General features: G+C 44.2%; 1 protein-coding gene across 3 annotated transcripts in view; it reads right to left on the bottom strand.

The window, feature by feature from the left end:
* Nucleotides 1-3,707: 3,707 nt before the first annotated feature.
* The window catches only part of LOC107402187 (uncharacterized), a 50,424-nt gene continuing 32,354 nt past the window's right edge, over nucleotides 3,708-21,777 (bottom strand). For 2 of the 3 annotated variants that reach the window (XR_013052418.1, XR_013052419.1), the window contains exons 2-3: nucleotides 17,175-17,481; nucleotides 3,708-4,000 (exon numbers count right to left, since the gene is read on the bottom strand). Coding sequence is in view for 1 of the 3 variants with exons in the window: in XM_076575116.1 (XP_076431231.1) it covers nucleotides 17,469-17,481 (13 nt within the window). In the remaining 2 variants the exon portion in view is untranslated. Of the gene's footprint in view, nucleotides 4,001-15,883; nucleotides 17,482-21,777 lie in introns of those variants that run through there. The other variant, XM_076575116.1, reaches the window with a different exon arrangement.

The following is a 21,777-nucleotide window of genomic DNA, read 5'->3' as shown; positions in this document are numbered from 1 at the left end:
TGTGGGCTCATTCCCTAGGGCCTGGGCAACAGACCAGCAGCCACATCACAAAGTGAGTCTTCCTCTTTCAGCGTCCATCAACTGTCAGTAGCTCCCCAGATAAAGAAGGCTCCTCTGGGAGGAGACTTTGAATATTTGATTTCAATTACTTATGATTGATTTTGTAATGTTATCACTTTCTGGAGGCTACCAACTTTTTAAAGAACATAGTCAGGTTCCCTCTTTCTTCCTTTTGAATCTTTTGAATAACATTTGCTATGATATTTCAAACTTAAAAATTAAAAGCTAACTCATTTTTTTAGGCTTCTTTAATACTTTCCTGGTTTTTTTTTGTTATTGTTGCTGTTCTCATTATTTTTCTTTTTTCATTGGAAATAACATACTTGGAAAGAGCACACAGAATTAAGAGTCAACATCTGGGTTCATGAGAAGGCTCCACTCACAGCTTGAGCATGGAAACAGCTGGGAAAGTGTCCCTGCCTCAAAACTGACATTTGAAGAGGCTGGAGATGTAGCTTAGTTGGTAGAGGGCATAATCTGGGCATGGTGGTCCACATTTATAATCCCAGCACACAGGAAGTACTGAAGGTTCAGCTGGGGGATCAAAAGTTCAAGGTCATAATCAGTTATGGAGGTCAAGGCCAATCTGAGATACACAATGCAGTAGTTTGAATGTAATTTGCCCCCATAATCTCATAGGGAGTGTCACTATGAGGAGGTGTGGATTTGTAGGAGTGGGTGTGGCCTTGTTGGAGGAAGCCACTGTGGGGACGGGCTTTGAGGTCTCCTATGTTCAGGATACCATCCAGCGTCTCAGTCGACTTCCTGTTGCTTGCAAGATGTAGCAGTCTCAGCTCTAGCAGCATGTCTGCCTGCATGCTCCCTGTCATGATGATAATGGACCGAATCCCTGAAACTGTAAATGGACCCCCCCCCCAATTAAATGTTATAAGAGTTGTTGTTGTGGCCATGGTGTCTCTTCACAGCAATGAAAACCCTGACACACAAGCCCCCAGTTTCAAATAAAAGTCAGCAAAACAATAACTATTCAAAAATAAATCATAAAAACTTAGATTTTGAAGTCCAACTAATTGCTTGCAAAGGATAATTATTCAAAGAAACTTTGTGGTGATTCTATTTGTGAAAGTAAAAAACTATTCTGTAATTTAAAGTCTGACTTCCCATATCTGGGGCCTTTTATTCATCAACAGTAATTAATGGTCTGATCAGAACCCCTGGAGTTGAGGACACAGAGAAGATTATTTTTGAAATAGGTCATGTATTTTACCTTCACATATGGTTTATAAATGCCAATTTTTGTATACAGAATTGAATTTAAATGGGGTTCTGCCTGTACTTTTTCTTGATGCTGCTAAGTTCATTGAGAGAAATCTTATTGTTATTTTTTATCATAATTTTTCTTTATTCTTAATAATTTTATACGTGTATACAATAAAATATGACCATATCCACCTCTTCCCATTTCCCTCCTCCAACTCTCTCCCTATCTCTCCCTATATGTCCTCATCTCAACTTCATTGTTTCCTCCCCTTTCTCTTCTTTTTCCTCCTCCTGCTCCTCCTCCTTCTTCTTCCTCTTCTTCTCCTCCTCTTCCCCTTCTTCTTCTCCTTTTCCTCCTCCTCATTCTTCATCTTCTTTGATCGTTCACTAAATCCAATCAGTGCTAGCCGTATGTATATGGGTATGAAGAGATCCACTGGAGTGTGGAAAATCTACCAGCTGGGACACTCTCAATCGACAAGGATTCTTTCTCCCCAGGCAGCTGTCAACTGCTGATCGCTCCTTAGTGAGTGGTGGGCACTGAAAAGCAAGCTCCTATCTACGCTGGCATTTTAGTCAGCTTCATCTATCTAGCTATGGCAGCTGTGAGTTCATGAGTATGAGAGCCATAGCATGTCCAGAGAGCGTTTCACGGTGTTCCCCAGCCCGAGCTCTCCAGCACTTACACTCTTTCTGTTGCTTCTTCCAAGATGTTCCCTGAATCTTGACAGGTTTGGGGTGAAGGGATGGGGTAAGCTGATGAAGATGTTCACTTAGGACTGAGTGAGTAGCCTCTTATTCTCAGCACTTTGATCCGGTAAGTATCTCTGCACTGATGCTGCCCATGGCAAAAGAAGAAGAAAAGTTTTTTTCTGAACAAGGTCGAGAGCAACATGACGAGTGAGCAATGTAACAGTAGCAGGCTGTATACTGTGGCCTATAACCTTGCCAGTCACAGGCTTCCAATCAGTATCCCAGTGTCAGGCGAGACATGCCCTCCTGTAGAGCAGGCCTCAAATTCATGGAGAAAGGGTTGGTTTCCCCATAACAGTCATGCCACTGTTGTCCCAGTGGGCACACCCAGCCTGGCAGAAGGTACTGCAGGATGCAGAGTCCAGCACTGTGCAAGACCTTGGACATATTTTCTCCCCCAACGGCCTGCATAGCACGTTCTGGCACTATAAAAGCTAGCCTTCAGGGATGAAGTTCCCTGGTCTGTTTGAGAGAAAGCGACATATCTTAAAATTCCAAAAACAACAACATGGATTCCCAGGTTGTTTTAGTTAGGGTTTCTATTGCTATGAAGAGACACCATGACCATAGCAACTCTTACAAAGGAAAATATTTAATTGGGGTGGCTTGCAGTTTCAGAGGTATAGTCCATTATCATCATGGTGGGACCTGGCAGTACGCAGGCAGACATGGTGCTGGAGAAAGAGGTGGAGTTCTGCATCTTGATCCACAGACAACAGGAAGTGAACTGTCTCAATGGGTGTAGCCTCAGCATAGGAGACCTCACAGCCCACCCCCACAGTGACAATACTTCTTCCAACAAGGCCCACCTCCTAATTAGTGCCACTCCTTTTGGGGGGCATTTTCTTTCAAACTCCCACACAGGCTGTTCTGATTTCCCTTTAAGGATTTCCCCACTAGACTAGATCCTTTCCCAGTGGCTGGTCACATGGAGTTCCTGTACAAATCCTTTCCTCAATCTAACATGGGCAACTGGAACAAAAAGTTTACAGTCAGCCCTGTTGTCCTATTTCCAATGGATTTCTTCATTCTTCTTTTCTAACTTTGTCTCCCATACTTGGTTACCAGTGCTGATCGACTCCCTCCTCCTCCTCCCTGAGACCCACAGGGAACAGTCAAGACAGTATGTCTATCCTGGTGCATGCCCAGCCTAACATGGTGGGCTGGCTACATTTTTTTGGTTTCTATCACAATGTGTTAAGAGGAAGCATATATGAATGAACAAATATTAAACCATTACTTGCTCTGACATGTAGGACCGTTTTAGAGCCAACCTTCCCTGTTGGCCAGGCATAGGGTAGAACAAGTGCCAGATGGCTTCTGGATCACCTCCACCCAAGCCAGAAGGCTTCACATTTCCAGGAGACTGTTATGCCCAGATCACAGGGACCCCTAAAAGATCACCATGGAGACTGAATCCCATATGTAAAAACAAAGCCTTTATTTCACACTAGGAGCTTGGTCTCTGTCCAAGGCCGCAGTGAGAGCAGAGAGTCCCCAGCCTATGCAGGGTAGGGTTTTTAATCACAGTAGAGGTTGGGGTGAGGGGATTTCCAGGGTTCAGGACTTTGATTGGCTGACATTTGTCTAGGGGTATAGGGAATGTTTGGATTGTCAGGTGTTTTCCCTTAGATGTAGACCTTCCTTGGGTGGGGGGTGGGGAGTGGGGGTGGGGGATGGGGAGTGCGGGAGGTAGGGTCATCTTATGGCTTCTCCTGGATGGGGTGTTGCCTGCCAGTAAGCCTGGTACAGAAGCTGCGTCTGGGCCCCTAAGCCTGTCATAGCAGTTGTGTGGTCAAGCTATTTTGCCCCCCCTCCACAGAGTCTTTAAGCCATGTGTAAGTACAGCCCCGGCGCCATAGGAGGAGCCCCAGGATCTCTGAGAGTGATGCTTGCTTACAAGTAGAAACTGCTGACTCAGCATTTGGAAACCACTAGAAGCAGCAAATCTGGTGACATTCAAAGTCTGAAAGAAAAAGAAAAATGTGCCAGTGGGTGGTGGTGCACGCCTTTAATCTCAGCACTCGGGAGGCAGAGCCAGGCGGATCTTTGTTCAAACTCACAACAGTCCGCTTAGCTTTTGCATACTGGGATTATAGGTGTGGCTCCTACACTCAGGCAAGGTCAATAACTTATTCCATCTTCCATGTTAATGAGATCTGACACTTACATAGTATTTATTATAAGCGAGGCACCAAATTTTCATGGATTTAATTCATAAGTCAACAGAGGTGCTATTGCTATGTCTGCTTTCTGACTGGGAAAACCAGATGAAGAAATCGAGCAAGCTGTCAAGTTGACACAGATGGGGAGAGGCGGGCCTAGAATTCAGATGAAGCCATGTAGTGAGTGGCTCTGCAGCCAGGGAAATCATTTAGTCCTGTTTGGTCCAGGACTTTGCAAACCCCCTTGGCTAGGGAAGCATTATTTGTAGGCAATGCCTATGATTACAATGATCAGTTTCAGCAAACATGGTTTGGAGTCACAGGACTAAATTCTCTCTGTGTCTCTCTGTCTTGCTTTTCCCAACCTGGGCTCTGTGTTCTCTTACCTCCCCCACCCCAAAACCATACACACACACAATCTTAGATATCCCCACAGTCTCTATTTTCTCCATGCTCAATGTCAAAACCTGCAGCTTACACTCTTCTCCCTCAAACCTTATCATGGAATAAAACCAATAAAATGTGTTTGCAAAGATTAATGTAAAAGAAATTACTTTAGAACAGAAAATGATTTACCATCTCTTATCTACATAAAGAAAACAATCTTTTGTGCTTTGAATACCTAAAAATTCTAAAAACCTCAAAGGTCTCTAGTATTACGGGGCTCTGATTTGCAATATGGATGGTAATTCTATGAAGGTCTTTTAAAACAATTGAGTTCAGCAAATGTCACCTTTGATTCCTGCATGGTTGGGGTGGATGAAATATAAATGTGTTTCATATGGACCAAGCATTCTGTCATGGGCTTTTCATAGACTGTCTTATTTCACAATAATGTATGAGATGGGGACAGTTGATGTTCCCATCTTACAAGGGAACGGGACAAGGCACCAGGAGCTGAATGGGACAGGCCGGACTGCTCTGAGCCGTGTGCTAGAACAAGACTGTGAAGGCACGGCCTGACTTTTTATTGTCCCCGGTTGCTTCAGCTGCTAACACTGGCCTTGCACAAAGCCAGCAAGAGCCCCCAGGTTCTAACAAAGTGATCATTTGCTTTGAAACCCGTCCATTAAAAGGAACATGACATCTACAAGTGGTTATCCTCGGGGAACCTTCAAAATCTGTCAACTGGAAATAAGATTCCAGAGGGGGAAACCCGAAAACCTTTAATTGCTCCAAGATGATATGTTGGTTGGCAGATCTGGCTCATCTAGAAAGGACATTTTTTGGAAGGTACAGCTGACATTTAACAAACATGATTTGGGTTCTCGTCCTCACAGAATCACAGCTGCCCTTTCTAGGTCTGCTGCAGCCTTATTTTGTAACCTCTCTCTACGCTGCAGAAGCCAATGCCACACTTCCACGGCTACATCCTGCACTGTCTCCCTCACCAAGTGGGCTGTAAGTGTCTTTAGTTTCTCACAGAATTAGGGATTTATTTACCATATATGGACAGTAGTGTGTGTGTGGGGGGGAAGAATCACTTTATCTCCTCAAATCATTTTTTTTGTGTGAATTTATAGATCTGCAATGTTGATCTTCCTATGTTACAAGACTTTCAGAATCATTAAGAACTGTAAAAGCCCTTTCAAAAACTTCAGGGAAGAGCTGGAGATATGTCTCAGCAGTTAAGAGCTTATACTGTTCCTGTAGAGGACCCTTGTCGGCCCCCAACTGCCTGTAACTCCAGCTCCAGGATCTGATGCCTCCTCACGCATGCATGCACACAAGCACTCACGTGTACATACCCACACAAAGACACAGAGACATACACATCAAAGGGAAAATCTGAAAGAGTCTCAAAATCTAAAGTAAGCGGAGGTTCTGACTGTTTTTTGTTAATCACAACCTCAAGTTGAGCATGGCAGTGCAAGCCTAACATCCTAGCACTGGGAGGCTGAGGCAGGGGGACTGACAGTTGGAGACCAGCCTGACTTCCATAGTGAGACCCTGTTTCAAAACACTACAAACAACAACAACAACAGGCAACAGTACCAACACACGCAGAAAAACAACTCTAGGCGGGCCTTTGAGGAGGGAAAAAGGATGAACACAAATGATTAAAAACTGCTTTTGAATTTTTTTAACTTTTTAATTTAGTGTGTGTGTGTTTCGTGTGGAGGTTGGAGGGGAGTTTTCAAGAACCGGTTCTCTCTCTCCACCCTGGAAGCATAAGAGATCAAATTCAGGTCGCCGGGCTTGACAACCTTCACCCACTCAGCCGTCCCCCACATCCATGTATGTACTGATTTATTCTGTGTGTATGAGGGGTGCGTAAGCCACCAGGCATGTGTCAAGGCCGGAGGGCAGCTTCTTGGAGTTCTGTTCTCTCCTTCCTCCGTGTGGGTCATGGGAATTGAACTCAGGTCCCCAGGCTTGCTAATAAGTGCCTTAACCAACTGAGTCACCCAAACAGCCTTCGAAAATTGTTTTCACTTAAAATGAACTTTTAATGAGGAATAGGGGTGATCTTGGGAATTAACACCTAATTGTTAAGAAAGAGAAAACCCATTGAGATGAAAATGACCAAAATATATTATATACATACATGAAATCGATAAATAATTTTTTAAAAACCCATGAGTTAATGATTCTAGGAAGTGCAGTAGCTTGAGACTAGCACAAAGCTCAGAGTCATACAGTTGGCTTCACTTACTAGGTGTGGGACCTTGAGGAAGCTGATTCTCCTGCCTGTACACAGCCCTTCCTATTTCAGTTGGATCGCTAATAAATCTTACTGCATCAGGTGGCCTGTTGTGAACATTAGAAAATATATAAAAAGCCCTCAGGGCAATGTCTAGCAAGCCTGGCTATGGTTTGGATAGTAAATATTCCTTTGGAGACTGTATCTACAGGCTTCCCCACCCTGTGGGGCTATTGGAAGTTAATGGTTATCTTTAGGAGCTAGGGCCTGATGGGAGGAAGTTAGGTCATTGGGCACAGGCCCCTGAGGGGATATTGGGACCCAAATGTCTCTTTCTCTGTCTCTGTCTCTCTCCTTCTTGGTTGCCGTGAGGAAAACCATCTTCCTCACTAACACATTTCATGTTGCCGGCCTAGGCTAAAAGCAACCATTTCATGTTGACAGCCTGGGCTAAAAGTAACCATGGAGTTAGACCTCCGAAACTGTGAGCCAAAGCAAACAGTTCTTCCTCACAAGTTGACTTCCCTCAGGCATTTTTGTCATAGAGACAGAAAGCTAAGACACACTGGAGTCATTAACTGTTAGCTATTCAAAGCAGAAAATGTCATTAAATAATACCTGGATGGGTGTTGAGAAGGAGAATTAAGCAATGATGAATTTAGAAGATAAATCAAATGAAGCTAATCATAGATCTATACCTAACACTTAAGCCACAGAAGTGATACTGTAGGTACTTCGTAAATCCTGAATGAAGGGTTTTGTTAATCAGTTAATAAATCAATGGAGTCAATGGAGAGTTTACTGTTAGGGAAGTTAAATTCTTTGCCTTCCACAGCCCCCTTAAGGCTCCCTAATTCCCTCTGATCTACCCATAAGATCTGGGATAGCTGCCATAATTCAGAACAGGCTTCCTGTGTCTCACGAAGCTTCTCACTTTAGTGTGGTGAATTTTCAGTTTTTCTCAAAATTATTCTAAAACACACACAAGGACATAGCAAACTTAAACACAACTCTCCGAGTCACTTCAACACCACGACAGGAGAATGCGGGCTTAAAGTTCAAAGTTTTTTGGTTTGGTTTTTATGAGACAGAATCTTGCTCTGTACCTCAGGCTGGCCTTGAACTTGAGATCTTCCTGTTCTAGCCTCCTTATGGTTTACACGAGTGCCCCAGGCTGCCTGGTTAGATTTTTAAAAGTGCAAAATACTGTAAGGACAATAATGCGAAATAAAAAAGACTGTGTTAGGCAAGAGGGGGCATGTGGAGGCCAAGGAGATGAATTATTTCCCTCTTGGTCCAGATACCTTTATCCCCTGCTCTTCAGAGCAGCCATGTACCTTCAGAACTTACTTTAGGCTTCCTTCCAATTCTGAACCATGAGCAAATCACAAACACATTTGACAACAATATGTTCCTCTTGCGTAAATGTCTCTTCTAAGCCACATACATAATTACAATCCTGTTGAGTCAGGAATACGGTCTCAGAACTGAATGTCCAAACCCGGTAACTTCCTTCCTTTTCTAACCAGACGGCAGGACTCTGCCAAGAGCTCGCAGGCCCTCCGCCTCTCCCCTCCGTGTATAATGATTACACGTTACGTATGGATAACACGCACTGCGTTTGCCAGGCAAGGTTCCCATGACTACTTATTTGAACTTTGTTGTATGCACATGTGACCAAAACCACAATGCACCAAAGCAAAAGCGAGAGCGGCCAGCGGCTGGGAGTGGACGCAGCCGGGGATTCTCCTCTTTCACCAACCTGGGTCTAAGTCTTAAGGCAAAGCGGTATGCGCGTGTCGTGGTGAATCAGCAAATTCACTTAAGGAGAAAGAATACTTTAAAAATCACACATGCCACTGTACAACACAAATTCTTCCGGTTTCCGACATTTTAAACGAAGAAACCAATTTTTCAAACTTATTTATTTTTACTTTATGCACATTGATGTTTTGTCTGCAGGGACGTCTGCATGAAGGTTTGATGTTCTGTCTGCAGGTACATCTGCATGAAGGTTTGATGTTCTGTCTGCAGGTACATCTGCATGAAGGTGTTGGACCTGGGTCTTCTGGAAGAGCAGTAGTGCTCTGAAGCACTAAGCCATCTCTCCAGCCCTGAGGATCCAATTTTTAAAAGTCTTCAAAATACAGAGGAGGTGCCTTATAAAGCACTCTGGATTCCCCTCACCCTTAGGCAGCACTAGATTTAAACCTGACATGGAACTCTCTCCTGCACTGCCGCCCTCTAGAGAATGAGGTTTCACAACAATCTTAGGAAGTTGCTCCTATTCCCCCAGCCATAAAATGCTTACATTCTAACTTGAATCCCGCACACTCGGGTTTCAGCCTAGTTCCCTCTGTACTGCCTAAATAGCACTGCCCAAAGCATAAAGAGCAGCCGCTTATTTACCAAACCAAAATTGTGAAAGTGTTCCCAGTGGCAGTTAAACACACAGCCTGCAGTTGCTTGGGTCTCTTTTATTCTGCACAAATGTTTTGATAGGAAATGGGCTCTTGTTCAATTTTCCAAACTTCTCTCTTCTTCCACAAGTTCGCAGAGAGATCTGTCTGTCTTTTAGAGTCTTAATTATTTTAGTACATACCTCTATATAAGTTACAACTAATTACATGTGTTAGTGTGTTTGGTCAATGTATTTTTGATTTCTAACTTCTTTCAGAAAAGCTTCAAACTTTGGGGTTACATTAGAAAACTAGGAGTGCTTTTGTGTGTGTTATATATTTGTGTGTGCATGATGTATGTGTATATACATGTCTGTGGGTGTGTGCATGTGAGTACCCTTGCACTTTCACACGTGTGAGTGTGGAGGCCAGAAGCTGACATCAACTGTCCGCAGTTGCTCTCCACTGCTGTATGATATTTGTTTGTGCTCTGACAAATAAAGCTTGCCTGGAGATCAGAGGGCAGAGCCAGCCATTAGTTAACCATAGAGGCCAGGCAGTCGTGGCACACACCTTTAATCCCAGCACTTGGGAGGAGGAAGCAGGATGATCAGGAGTTCAAGGCCACCCTGGGCTCCATGAGATTAAACCAGTTTGAAAGAGAAACAGAGCCAAGCAGTGGTGGTGCATGCCTTTAACCCCAGCACTAGGGAGGCGGAGACAGGAAGATAAAGTGGAGACAGATCTCAGGCCCACATTCGTTCTGAGGATTTGTAGAGGTAAGAAGTCTCTCTAGTGGCTGCTGCTCTGCTTCTCTGATCTTTCAGCTTCCACCCTCGATATCTGACTCCAGGTTTTTATTGACTAAGACTAATTAGGGTCACACTTCACTCTACCTTATTTATTTATTTATATTTTTTAAAGATTGTTTATTTTTATTATATGTGTATGTCTGCCTGCCTGCATACTTATCTGTGTACCACAGGGAGGCCCGAAGAGGGTGTCTGGTCTCCTGGAACTGGACTTACAGACAATTGTGAGCCACCTGACATGGGTCCTAGGAACCAAATCCAGATCCTCTGTAAGAACAGTGAGTGTTGTAACCACTGAGCCATCTCCTAGCTCCCTATTTATTTATTTTTAATTCATTTGTTAGGGTTAGCAAGATGGTTCAATGGTTAAGCACTTGTATCACTCTTGCACAGGACCTTACTATTTCCCAGCCCCCACATGATGGTTCTTAACTGCCTGCAACTCAAGCTCCAGGGGGTCTGAGTCTCTGTCCCTTGTGGGCACGTATGCTCACACACACACACACATGCACACACACATGCACACACACACACACACACACACACACACACACACACACACACATATACGCGCGCGCGCATGCACATGCACATGCACAGGCACAGATGATGTGAGGAATTTTCTGGACTGCGTTAACTGATGTGGAAAGATCCATTTTAAATGTGGGTGGCATCATGCCACGGACTGGGAATAAAAGAGAAAACAGTGTGAGCACCAGCGTTCACCCCTCTCTGTAGACGCACGTGACCTGCTGTCTCACTGCTGCCCCCAGACTGCTCTGTCGTGATACCCTGGGACTGTGAGCCCAACTCAACCTTTCTTTCCTTTAGTTGTGCTTCTTGGTCACAACAACGAAAAAATTAACCAACGCAAACATGTTGTTCTCCACGCACCTCCCACCACTCAGGTAGGAACTGCACTGTCAGGCTTCCACCCTGCCCCTCTCCAGCCTCTACTGAGCCTCGCCCTTCAGAGCTGCCGAAAAGCGCTGTCTGTGAACTATGACCTCGCCTCCTCATCCAAATCAGCACATTTTTTTAGGAAGGAGGTATAATGCTCAGATTAAACCTGTTCTCCTTTGAAATTTTGAACCACGAAGAGAAGAAATACCCCCTCTTTTTGTTACCGTTACCACAAACACCTTAAGTGAATTATTAGTAGTTTTAAAAATTCGCATATAAGACAGTTGGGTTCATTATCCTATTTTCATACAATTTTTATTGCTCTAGTTCTTCCCCTCCAATGATGGCCCTCCTCACACTCACCGGCCAATCAGAGCCCACTGAACCTATGAAAACCTTAACCACAGCCTCTTCGTGGCAACACACTTCCATGTCCCCCCTCTGCTGCGCCCTCTCTGCTGCCAGGAGGCTCCTCTTTCACTGAACATATCCTCGGGTTACTGTCTGTGTACCTCGGTCTTCATGGACACAAAGCAAGAACTGCCCAGAGCAGAGAATTGGCAACAATTATATTGTTTGTTTATGTGGGCAGCCAGTTTCCCCAGCACCTGTTATAGAAAAAGCTATCATTTGTCCAATTTATATTTTGACACTTTCATTAAAAATTTGGACCTCGGGCCCCGAAAGTAAAGACACTTGCTGCTGGGCTGGAAGACCCAAGTCCCATCCCTAGGACACACGTGGGGGAAGGAGAGAGCTGGTTCTTCCAAATCCTCCTCTGACTTCCACGTGAGTGCACTGGAGCACATGAATGCACACACATGCGCGCGCACACACACACAGAGTTTAAAAAAAAAAGTTTGATCTCTGACTGTAGTAGGAAAAGTGTTGTAGTTTAAAAGGGAAAAAAAAGAAAAAGAAAAAGAAAGAAAATGCTTTCACAGGGCTTGATCATACACTGTAGACTGAGCCTAGAGAACAATGCTCTGTGGGTTTGTGTTTCTTTGCTTGTGGCATACAGTGGACTCCTATGATGGCCAACCACTAAAACCATCCTTTGTCAAAAAAAAAAAAAAAAGTAAGTAAGTAAAACTTTGTGTGTGTGTGTGTGTGTGTGTGTGTGTGTGTGTGTGCACATATGTGCACATATGTGCACAGATGCTGTGATACACATCTGGAGGGCAGAAGACAACTTTGGGGAGTTGGTTCTCTCCTTTCACCTATATGTGGGGTCCAGGGATCGCACTCAGGGCACCAAGCTTGCTGGGCAAGTACTTTCCTCACTGAGGAATTGTTCTGTGCCACTGCCGCCGCCCCCCCCCCCATCAATGCTCTGTAAAAATTTTTACACATTGCTATAAACTGAATATCTGTGCCGTCTCATAATTCATCTGCTGGCACTTAACTCCCAATATAATGATTTTTGGATGAGAAGTCTTTGGAATGTGATTGTGTCAGGTGAGCAGAACCATCATAAGTGGGATTAGAGTTCTTATAAAAGAGACCCCAGAGTGCTCTGTGCTCTCTGGAGTCACGAGGACACCATGAAAAGACTCCATCTGTAAGCTGGAGTCAGCACTCACCACAGTCTATAACTTCTAGCATAGCAGTTCTCAACTTGTGGGCCACAACCCCTTTTGGGGGGGGATCACATATCAAATACCCTCCATATCAGATATTTCCATTACAATTCATAACAATAGGAAAATTGCAGTTATAAAGTAGCAATGAAATAGTTTTTTGGTTGTGGGGGTGGGGGGGATCACCACAACATGACGAACTGTGTTAAAGGGTAGTGGCATCAAAAAGGTTGAGAATCACTGTGCTAGACCTCAGGCTTTGACACCTATATCATAGCCTCTAGACTAAGATGAATGCATGTTGTTAAAACCACCCAGGTTAGCCCAATTACTATGATATTTATGTTAGAGCAGCCTGAAGATGCTAAGACATGAATTTGCTCATTTAGTTCTCGGAACAACCTCTCAATGAAGATATTTACAAAATTTTTCCAGTCTTAAGACTCAAGAACATAAATGACAGAGGTTAGATTTTAATCCATTTTCTTTCGTCTTATTTTATTTTTGAGACAGGGTCTCATTGTGTAGTTCTGGCTGACCTGGAACTCACTATGTAGACCAGGCTGGCCTCTAACTCATAGAGACCCACCTGCCTCTGCCTCCTGAGGGCTAAGATTAAAGGTGTACACTAGCACACCTGACTTTCTATATTTCTTTATTTCAGAACTTGCATGTGGCCCATTCTACTACAAGGAAGAGTCATATAAGTAATTAGAAAATATAGGACTGTTTGCAGAAGGGACCAAAACACTGCGGTTCTACCACGATTTTGGCAACAATTCCCAGAGGTTGCAACATTGACTGCATGGGTCTGTAATCTTAAAATGCAGACACCTCCCTCCCTCCAAGACAAACTGTTAACAGAGCCTGATCCTATTCATGCTGTGTGGGTAATCACAGCTGCTCAGAGTTCAAGAGGGCAAGGGGGATGTCATGCCTGGAGGACAGCATTCTATAAAAGTCTGTTCATATGCTCAACCAATATATTGATGTATGGTAAGTCGTCCATAAATAGAAAGTGATGATGTCAGCATATAGACTCATCCTGTCTAATCCCCCAGTATTGTAGGAGGAGTTTTACTGTCCTGACTGTGTGCTCCCAAATAACCAGCAGCCACTTCCCAAATAACTGACTCAGAGACTTAATATAAATTATAAATGCTCAGCCAATAGCTCAGGCTTGTTACTAACTAGCTCTTACAACTTAACCCACTTTTGTTCTCTATGTGCTGACCCGAGGCTTGTAGCTTTTACCTCTATCCCATTTTGTGTGTCTGACTTGTTCTCTGACTCTGCCCTTCCTCATGCCATCGTTCTCAGTTTGGCTCCCCACCTAACTTTATCCTGTTCATCTATTGGCCAGTCAGCTTGTTTATCAAACCAATCATAGCGACATTATTCACACAGTGCACAGAAGTGTATATTCCACAACACAGTACATTTCCAGATGCATGCCAGTCATGGCATCTTCCATGCCCTTTCTACTACAATTAGTCTGGTTATTTGTTCAATGGTTGTTAAAGATGAAAGAGAGAAATAATAGGCTTTCAAATCATACTAAGGAAGTCTTTGAAACTAACCTATGTTAGGATTCTGACAACTGAGTAATTGCCCTAAATTTACTACATATTTATGTTTACCATTAATAACAGGCCTGAGAGATGTTCACAAGTGTCTTGGTTTTGTGAATGGTAATGAATACTGAGACTCTGCAAGGTTAAAACTGTCACCTAAGATCCCACAGCCAGAAAGTATCAGACTCAAAAGCCAACCCGTCTTCCTTTTATGATCTTAGAGAGTTGGCCGCTTTGCTTCTCAGATCTGTTTTGTAAAAACTGTGATACTGAAGTGTAAACCAAGTCCCCAGGATAAGTACCACATAGTAATCCTCATGTGCTGTGTTTACAAGGAACCAGGAGATACAACAACATTCATACTCAAAAGATCTGAACCTCCTTAGTTCCCACTTCTTCCCTTCTCTCCTGAATCACTCTTCACTAAGTTCTTGGTTACAACCATCCTTGCAGATGTTCAGTACGTTTAAACAAAAACAGAAAATAGAGGTGTGGTTGCTGAGAGTAGTACTCAGTGTCAGAGCAACTCCTTGGCATAAGTGAGGCCCTGGATTTAATAATCCAGCATGGACCAAGAAAAAGAGGAAAGAAGAAAGGAAGGAAAGAGAAGGGAGTGAGAGAGTGGCTTAAATATCCCACTGTTTTGAAGAAAATGACAGGTGGCCTAGATGCAGGAGTGTGCTGGTTAATGTCTGGTTAATGTTAATTGTCAACTTGACCTCCAGGGGACAGGCAGGCCTCGGTGCATCTGTTAGGGATTGTCTTAGTTAGGGCTAGCTTCTGAGAATGTCTGTGAGGAAGCTCCTTCATTACATTCATTGATGTGGGGAATGATGCCTTAATTGTATGGCCGGGCCACTCCTTGAACGGAAGATCATAGGCTACATGAAGCAGAAGAGTGGGCTGAGCGGTAGCATACATGCATTAGCTCACTGCTCTGCCCTTGACTGTAGGTTCTCTCAAGCTTGACTGGTTCTCTCAGGCTCCTGACAACGTGACTTCCCTGCTGAGATGGACTGTCATCTGGAATTGGGAACTTAAACAAACTCCTTTCCTCTAGGTGACTTTTGTTGGGGAATTTTGTAATAGCACCAGGGAACTAAGACACAGGACGCAGTGGGGTTTACATAGGAGACCTACTTCCCCTAGAATGCTAGGAGGCAGATTTGTTCCCAATGCACACAGTACACAGACAGTCACCTCTGAGTTTGTCTTCCAGGAATTCCTGTCACCCTAGACCATGCCCCAAAGCTGATCGCTTCCAGAAATCATCTCCAGAGCAGCACGTAGTCTTGATTTCTGCTAACTTGTGACAGCATAGGCAGGTTGCACGAACATGAAAGCAATGAAAAGCAGACCTCTTGAAACCAATGGTGGCAAAACTGGATGTTGGCAGGTGCTATGGCTCTGCTGAGCATAGGGCACCAGCTCCTGCAGGACTACTTGCATAAGTAAATATTTTGATCAGGTTTTATATCTACAGAAATAGAGCTTAGAGTGAAAAAAATCAATATTGACATTATTGATTTTTTTAAAGGCTAAATCTCATTAACTCAGTACAGTCATATCATCCACGGCTAACAGGGATGGAGCCCAAAACAGAGAAACTTTTCCCTCAGGTGGATGTTGGCTGAGTTTCAGCCGACACTTCCTATGCTGAGTGGTGGGAAAAGAGAAACCCATCTGCAGAGCAAAATGCTAAAACAAAATACATGACTGAAAATCATCTCTAAACTCAAGATATATCGGGAATTTTATGGCAGTTGCATTGGGTTGTTTTGTTTTGTTTTGTTTTTAGTCATTTGCTATTAGAACTTTGTTTACAAAAGGAGAGCTGTTATTTACCTCTTGCAAATTTGTTCTCAGGCTCAAGAATGTATTACACACTAATATACCTCAAGTACAACACTGACCTAGCTTTTCTGTCTCCTCCTTACGCACTGATGCTAAACAAAGAGGACGTCAGAAAGATAAAGAAGTCTCTGAACAATTGTGGAGCTAGGCACTGGACCCAGTATCCAGATTTCCGTCCAAAGAAGAGTTGAAGTTAGCATTGCTGTACACCAACACCCTGGATGTGCAAGCATGGACATGGGGCATTGCTGGACAGACACACAGCCTTACTTCTGGGATCTCGGCCATCCCTCAGATGTTGTAGGGAATAAAGAAACAAGATGTTTTTGATAAAATGGCTAAATAAACAGTTCTCAGAGTATACTGCCCTGCTGGACAGGAATCTCTTGAGCCGCTGGGATGGCTGCCAGCAAGTACCTCGTTCTAGTGCCAGGTTGGAGTTACTGTTCTTCTCTTCACTCACTCGGATCCCAGGAGCCATGTTGGGTGTGGGGTTTACCCAGCCTCCTCTATCTAGCTTAGTCAGACTGCCCTCCATACTAGATGAAGTGGAGAGGGAATTCCTAGCCACCCACTCACAGGGAACCACAAAGCCCAGCCCTCACCATTCAAGCCTTGGGGTAGATGGAACACGGCTTCTTTTACTTACCTGAGCACAGTAGCTGACTATCAGGAGACTGCCTGTGGCCTCCACACGTTGCCACACTGTTTACACAGCTGATGCAAGTTTGCCCTCATTGAGGAATTTGGCTCCAGAGGATTCCCCTTAAAATTCCCAAAGGGCCTATTCACCCTGTCACACCTACACAGATGCCTGTGCTGATAGCAGCGGTGGGTTCCTTTCCTGACTTCCTATGTACGGGGCTGGAATTCCACACGTTTATTTAAAAGGAGGGGGTTGGAGCAGCACTTGAGGGGAGCTGCACAACCTAGCATTATATTTTCGAGAAGTATTTTCAGCAAAGTAAACAACCCCCTACTCCTGCCACTCCAACATTCCTTGGCTTCATTCAAGAGCCTAAACTCTGCCCTCCTTCCTCCCAGGCACCAAGCTGAGCCAGATGAGACTCCCAGCAGCTCTGAACCTTTCAAAAGCAGAGAGAGATAGATAGATAGATAGAGAGAGAGAGAGAGAGAGAGAGAGAGAGAGAGAGAGAGAGAGAGAGAGACTCAAGGACAGGAGAGAAGCAGGGGCCGAAAATTCTTCACCTTTAATGACATGGAGGCCGACTGTTCACAGAAGAAAATACCTAGCCCATGGTTTTATCACGACGACGATAAGACACAACACAGGCGATAAGATGAAGGTGCAGTTTCTTGATGCCTTTTACGCTTTTTCTTTCCAGATAAGGATCAATTTTGACTCTTTCAGTTGCTAAGCTGTGTTGAAATGGCAGCTCACTGCTAGTTTTCCCATCTCTTGCTGTTGATTGGCAGCAGGTCCTGGCAGCAGTCGGGGCTGCTTCTGCTGGGAGTGAATGCCTCTTTCACTGTGAAAGCCGGTCAGGGAACAACCCTGCATTTGAGAAAGAGGCACACACAAGAGGTAACTATATCCAGCATGTTCTCCTTCTTAATTTCCTTCCCTTACCCTACATCCCCCCAGTCTAAATAATTAATGATACTATGTTGCTCAAATATATTCCACTCAAATACATTCAATCAAAAGGATATTTAAAAACAAAAGGAAGGGGAAAGGGAGGTGAAGAGACAAAATGGGTCACCTTGAGTGTCTCCCACTTTTCTGCTTCTAAGGAGACCAAAGTATAGTCCCAAGTTCAAGGGCTTAGGTTTTGATGTCAAACTCTTTGAGTTTGACCAACTCTGCTAAATGGCCAGCCATGGGACTTTGGGCAAACCTCTTCTGTTTCAGTCTCCTTATTTATATAGTTTTCTTACTTGTAAAGGGGAAACAAGGGTACTTCTAAACTTCTGATGTGGTTAATGCTCCACTTCTTAAATCATATCTATTAACCCTTCAAATTCTCAGTATATCTTTGCTAGGTCTTGAATGTGTTCCCAAAAACCACGTGTTGAGACATGATTGCTGTAACAGCACGAATGGTGTTACCTTCCAGAAGAAATTACTCATGAGAGTTCTGCTCTCATTGAAATGCTACCATCTTGGCAGTTACAACCGGAATCATGGGAGACAAACATGGGTTCCTTAAGCAGGGATGAATTCAGTCTTCCTTTGGTTTCATCTTGCCCTCTGACTTTCTGCCATCAGATGGCCTAAAAAGATGCCATTGCCAGATACACCAAGTTGACATTGAACTTCCCAGTCTCTAGAACTGTGAGCCAGTACAATTGTGTTCACTGCAAACTGCCCAGGGTGGGGTTTCCTGTTACAGCTGAGCAAAGCAGACTAAGACGTGGTTATTGGCTTTCATCTCAGAACTGTTAGACCTAGGGCATGCAAGATAGAGACTAGAGGTGAAAGTCATATACAGAATAGTTCTAAACTATTAGTGGACCAGAAACAAAAGAAAGTCAATATAGTCCTTTAAAAAAAAAAGTCTAAGCATAATACAACACCCAATCGCTTAGGCTAGGAGGTGAGGGGAAATGTTCTTTTTCAAACACTTGATAACAAGTGGAGCTTTAGTTGAGAAATTAAGGCAAATCCAGAAAACAGGAATTAAACTAGAAGATGTACCTTATAGGAGAGAGAATATCCTTTTAGAGACTCATAATTGAACACTTATGATTTAAAAGTTCTGAGAAATCCTGCAGGACACTGGATCACACAAAATTAGACAGGCTCTCGTCAAAGAAAACAAATTCGTTTTGTGTAGCCAAAAGCACCCTAAACTATTAGGGCATTTGCTTCATTTGTACATAAATGTTTTCCAGAATTAGTTCCGTACAGCACACTTAGGTTACGACTCGACTCAGTTTAGCCTGTGAAGCAGTAGCTGTACAGTATGGAATACCATGAAAAGCAACTCTTAACTTTCCTCCCAAACCCATCATTCTGTGCTGCTCGTGGCTTTATCGTCCACGGTCGTCAAACTTTGTCATCACCAGAATCTTCTGGAAGACTTGTTAAGTGAAGATTGCCAGGCCTCACCCCGAGGCTTCTCATCCAAAAAACTAGGAAGGAAGCCTGAGAATTTACACAGTGGTAAAGCTACTCACGGGTCCCAGGTTACTGTTGGGAGCTGTTGTAGGAGGCTTTGATCATGAGCAGAGAAGTATCGCTTAATCTCTGTTTCTACATCTAGACCATGACCTTAGCTCACAACTGTTTGTAAGTCCAGTTACAGGGGGTCTGACGCCTCTTTCTGGCCTTTGTGGGTACCAGTCACAAACGTGGTACATAGACATTCAGGCAGGCAAAACAGCCATACACAGAAAATAAAATAGTAAATCCTTTTTTAAAACTGTCGTTTTCATATACATGTCACCTTAGAATTGACATAAATTTGGAACTGAAGTCTAGAGAGGCACAGTGTCTGCTCAGGGGTAAAATTAAATCAAGACGTTATAGTCAGAAGGATGCAAAAAGTGACACCCTAAGAGGCTTTATTTAATAAGCCCCGAGAAGGACCCATGCAAGTAACTAAAAGGCAGGAGCAGGGGTTCTCCTTAAGCTCAGGTATCCTATCCAGAGGCCTAGGAAGGGCTCATACATTTGCTCCCACTTGGCCATAGCCAGGGTAGCACCAGGAACTCTGTTAGCTGCTGTCTGGGTTACATAAGGCATTTCATGGAAACCGTCCCATCTGCCTGGGTTCTGAAACCCTATGCAAACAACTTCTCCCAAGAAAGCCGCGCTCTGCCCACGGGCATTCTTCAGGGCTTACTGTACATATAAGCTGAGTTCCCCACCACTACCCACTGTGTCAGCAAGGATTTTATGAATGTGTGACCTTAGGTTTTAAAAGGAGAACACAGACATTGACAATGATCTAAACCACCCGTGAGTGTCAGAGAGAGGAGAATGTTAGTGAAGAATCTGGGAGATGCTGACATATGGCATTCAGACTCTGAAAACAGGAGAGGAATTGCCAGTTTTAATGGCTGCAGGGGTGTGAGAGCCTCCTCGATTGGGCTGCTGAGGGTGCCTCTGGGAAACAGTTTGTTAGAAATAAACAGCATTTGTGAATAGAGCTCTGATACTCTGGGATATGCTGGTTTTCACTGGCTGGTTTCCCAGGCTTCTTGGGTAGCTTTTGCCAACAGAATCCCAGCATTCTCTGAAGAGACTTACATACCACTGTCCTGTGCAGAATGGTACCAGCCTTTGCTCGCTTAAAGTGCAGGATTTTCTAGATCAGAAGCAAAGACCAGTCAAGTCAAACGAAGTTCCTAACTTGCTTCTTTCTTTTAGCTTTGCATGGCCACCTATTATGTTCTGAGTCTTGTGAGAGATGTCAGTGACCCAAAGATGATAAGAAGCATCTGTGCCGTGTGTGTGTGTGTGTGTGTGTGTGTGTGTGTGTGTGTGTGTGTGTGTGTCCTGAGAGGCTTGGTGGAGTGCACAAAATACTCCCTGAACTATGGTAGGAAATGGGTTAATGGGAGACAGGATGTTGTGGGAAATCAGAAGGAAGCAGCCTGCTGTGATGCACTTTCCAAAGGTGACACTTCAGGTGGGTGTTAATGGAACACTAGGGGACAAAGGGGACCCCTATGCAGTATGATGGATCATGGTTTGCTCAAAGAACAGTGAGAAAGTGGACAGTTGGAGGGTATGCTGGAGGAGACAGTTAGGGCCAAGATCTGGAGTGAACTTGGTAAATAGTTCTCAATGCCCGTGAGACATACGGTCACCAGGAGAGGGGTGGGTGGCATGAAACCCCAAGGGATGAGTAGTTTTACCCAGTGTTCAATCCGAACACACCTGTTCAAGTCTTTGCTGAAGGAACGCTCAAGCCCAGTGATGAATGGTACAAGTCTAAGCCATCACCTCTGTCCAGTCACAGCTGTTTTATAGCTAAGAAGACGGAAAACTAACCCCTCTCTATCCAGCAGGACCTACTACTCCCCGGCCGTCTCCATCTGTTTTTCTGTTACTATAACAAAATACTCGAGACTGGGAAGTTGACATAGAATTTTTGTTTGTTTATTTTGTGGCTCTAAGGACTAAACATTTTGAGAGCATGGTGCTGGAATCTGGCTGGCATCTGGCAAGGGTCTTTTGCTGCAAGGCTGTAGGCAGAGGACAGCACCCTGTGAGGCAGAACCAGTATGTTGGCCCTGTTTTCTCTTCCTCTCCTAGAAAAGCCTTTAATGGCATGATGGGGGCCCACCCTCATGGCTTTATCTAACCCTGATTACCTCCCAGAGGTTCCACCTCCAAATATTGCTCATATCTCACTTCAGGGATTATGTCTCCAGCACAAGAATTCTGAGTGACCTGCTCAAACCAACGCTCCTACATCCACCAACCTCCCTTTTGTCCTAAATTCTCACCATCTTGTGCCGTCAAAACCCCCTTCTTCAAAGAAGCTGCAAAGTCTGGTTCCTTGGTGCCCCCGGGATGTCAGCAGCCTAGAACATTCCTCACATGTCTTTGTATGCTTATGTGGTTTGGCTTATGGGAGAATAAAGTTGTCCTTGCCCATCAGAGTGTAGCCTAAGAGAAGCCGCTTCAGCAAAAACTTCCTTCATGGTTACTCCCCAGCCCCTGACCCATACCACAGTACTGATTCCAGGAAACCCTATCAATTCTGCATTATTTTTTAGGCCACCTCTGGGAAGTCTTTGCTGTGAGTATCTTAGCTGGCTGGAAGGGGAATGGGGGAAGCAAGCTTTGCTTTGGAGTAAACACAGCACAAGAATTGGGTGTTCAGACAGGTGAGGC

This window comes from Peromyscus maniculatus, chromosome 6, assembly GCF_049852395.1.
Source record: "Peromyscus maniculatus bairdii isolate BWxNUB_F1_BW_parent chromosome 6, HU_Pman_BW_mat_3.1, whole genome shotgun sequence".
NCBI lineage: Eukaryota > Metazoa > Chordata > Mammalia > Rodentia > Cricetidae > Peromyscus > Peromyscus maniculatus.
Note: the sequence above shows the minus strand (reverse complement) of the source record. Positions and strands in the feature narration are given on the sequence as shown.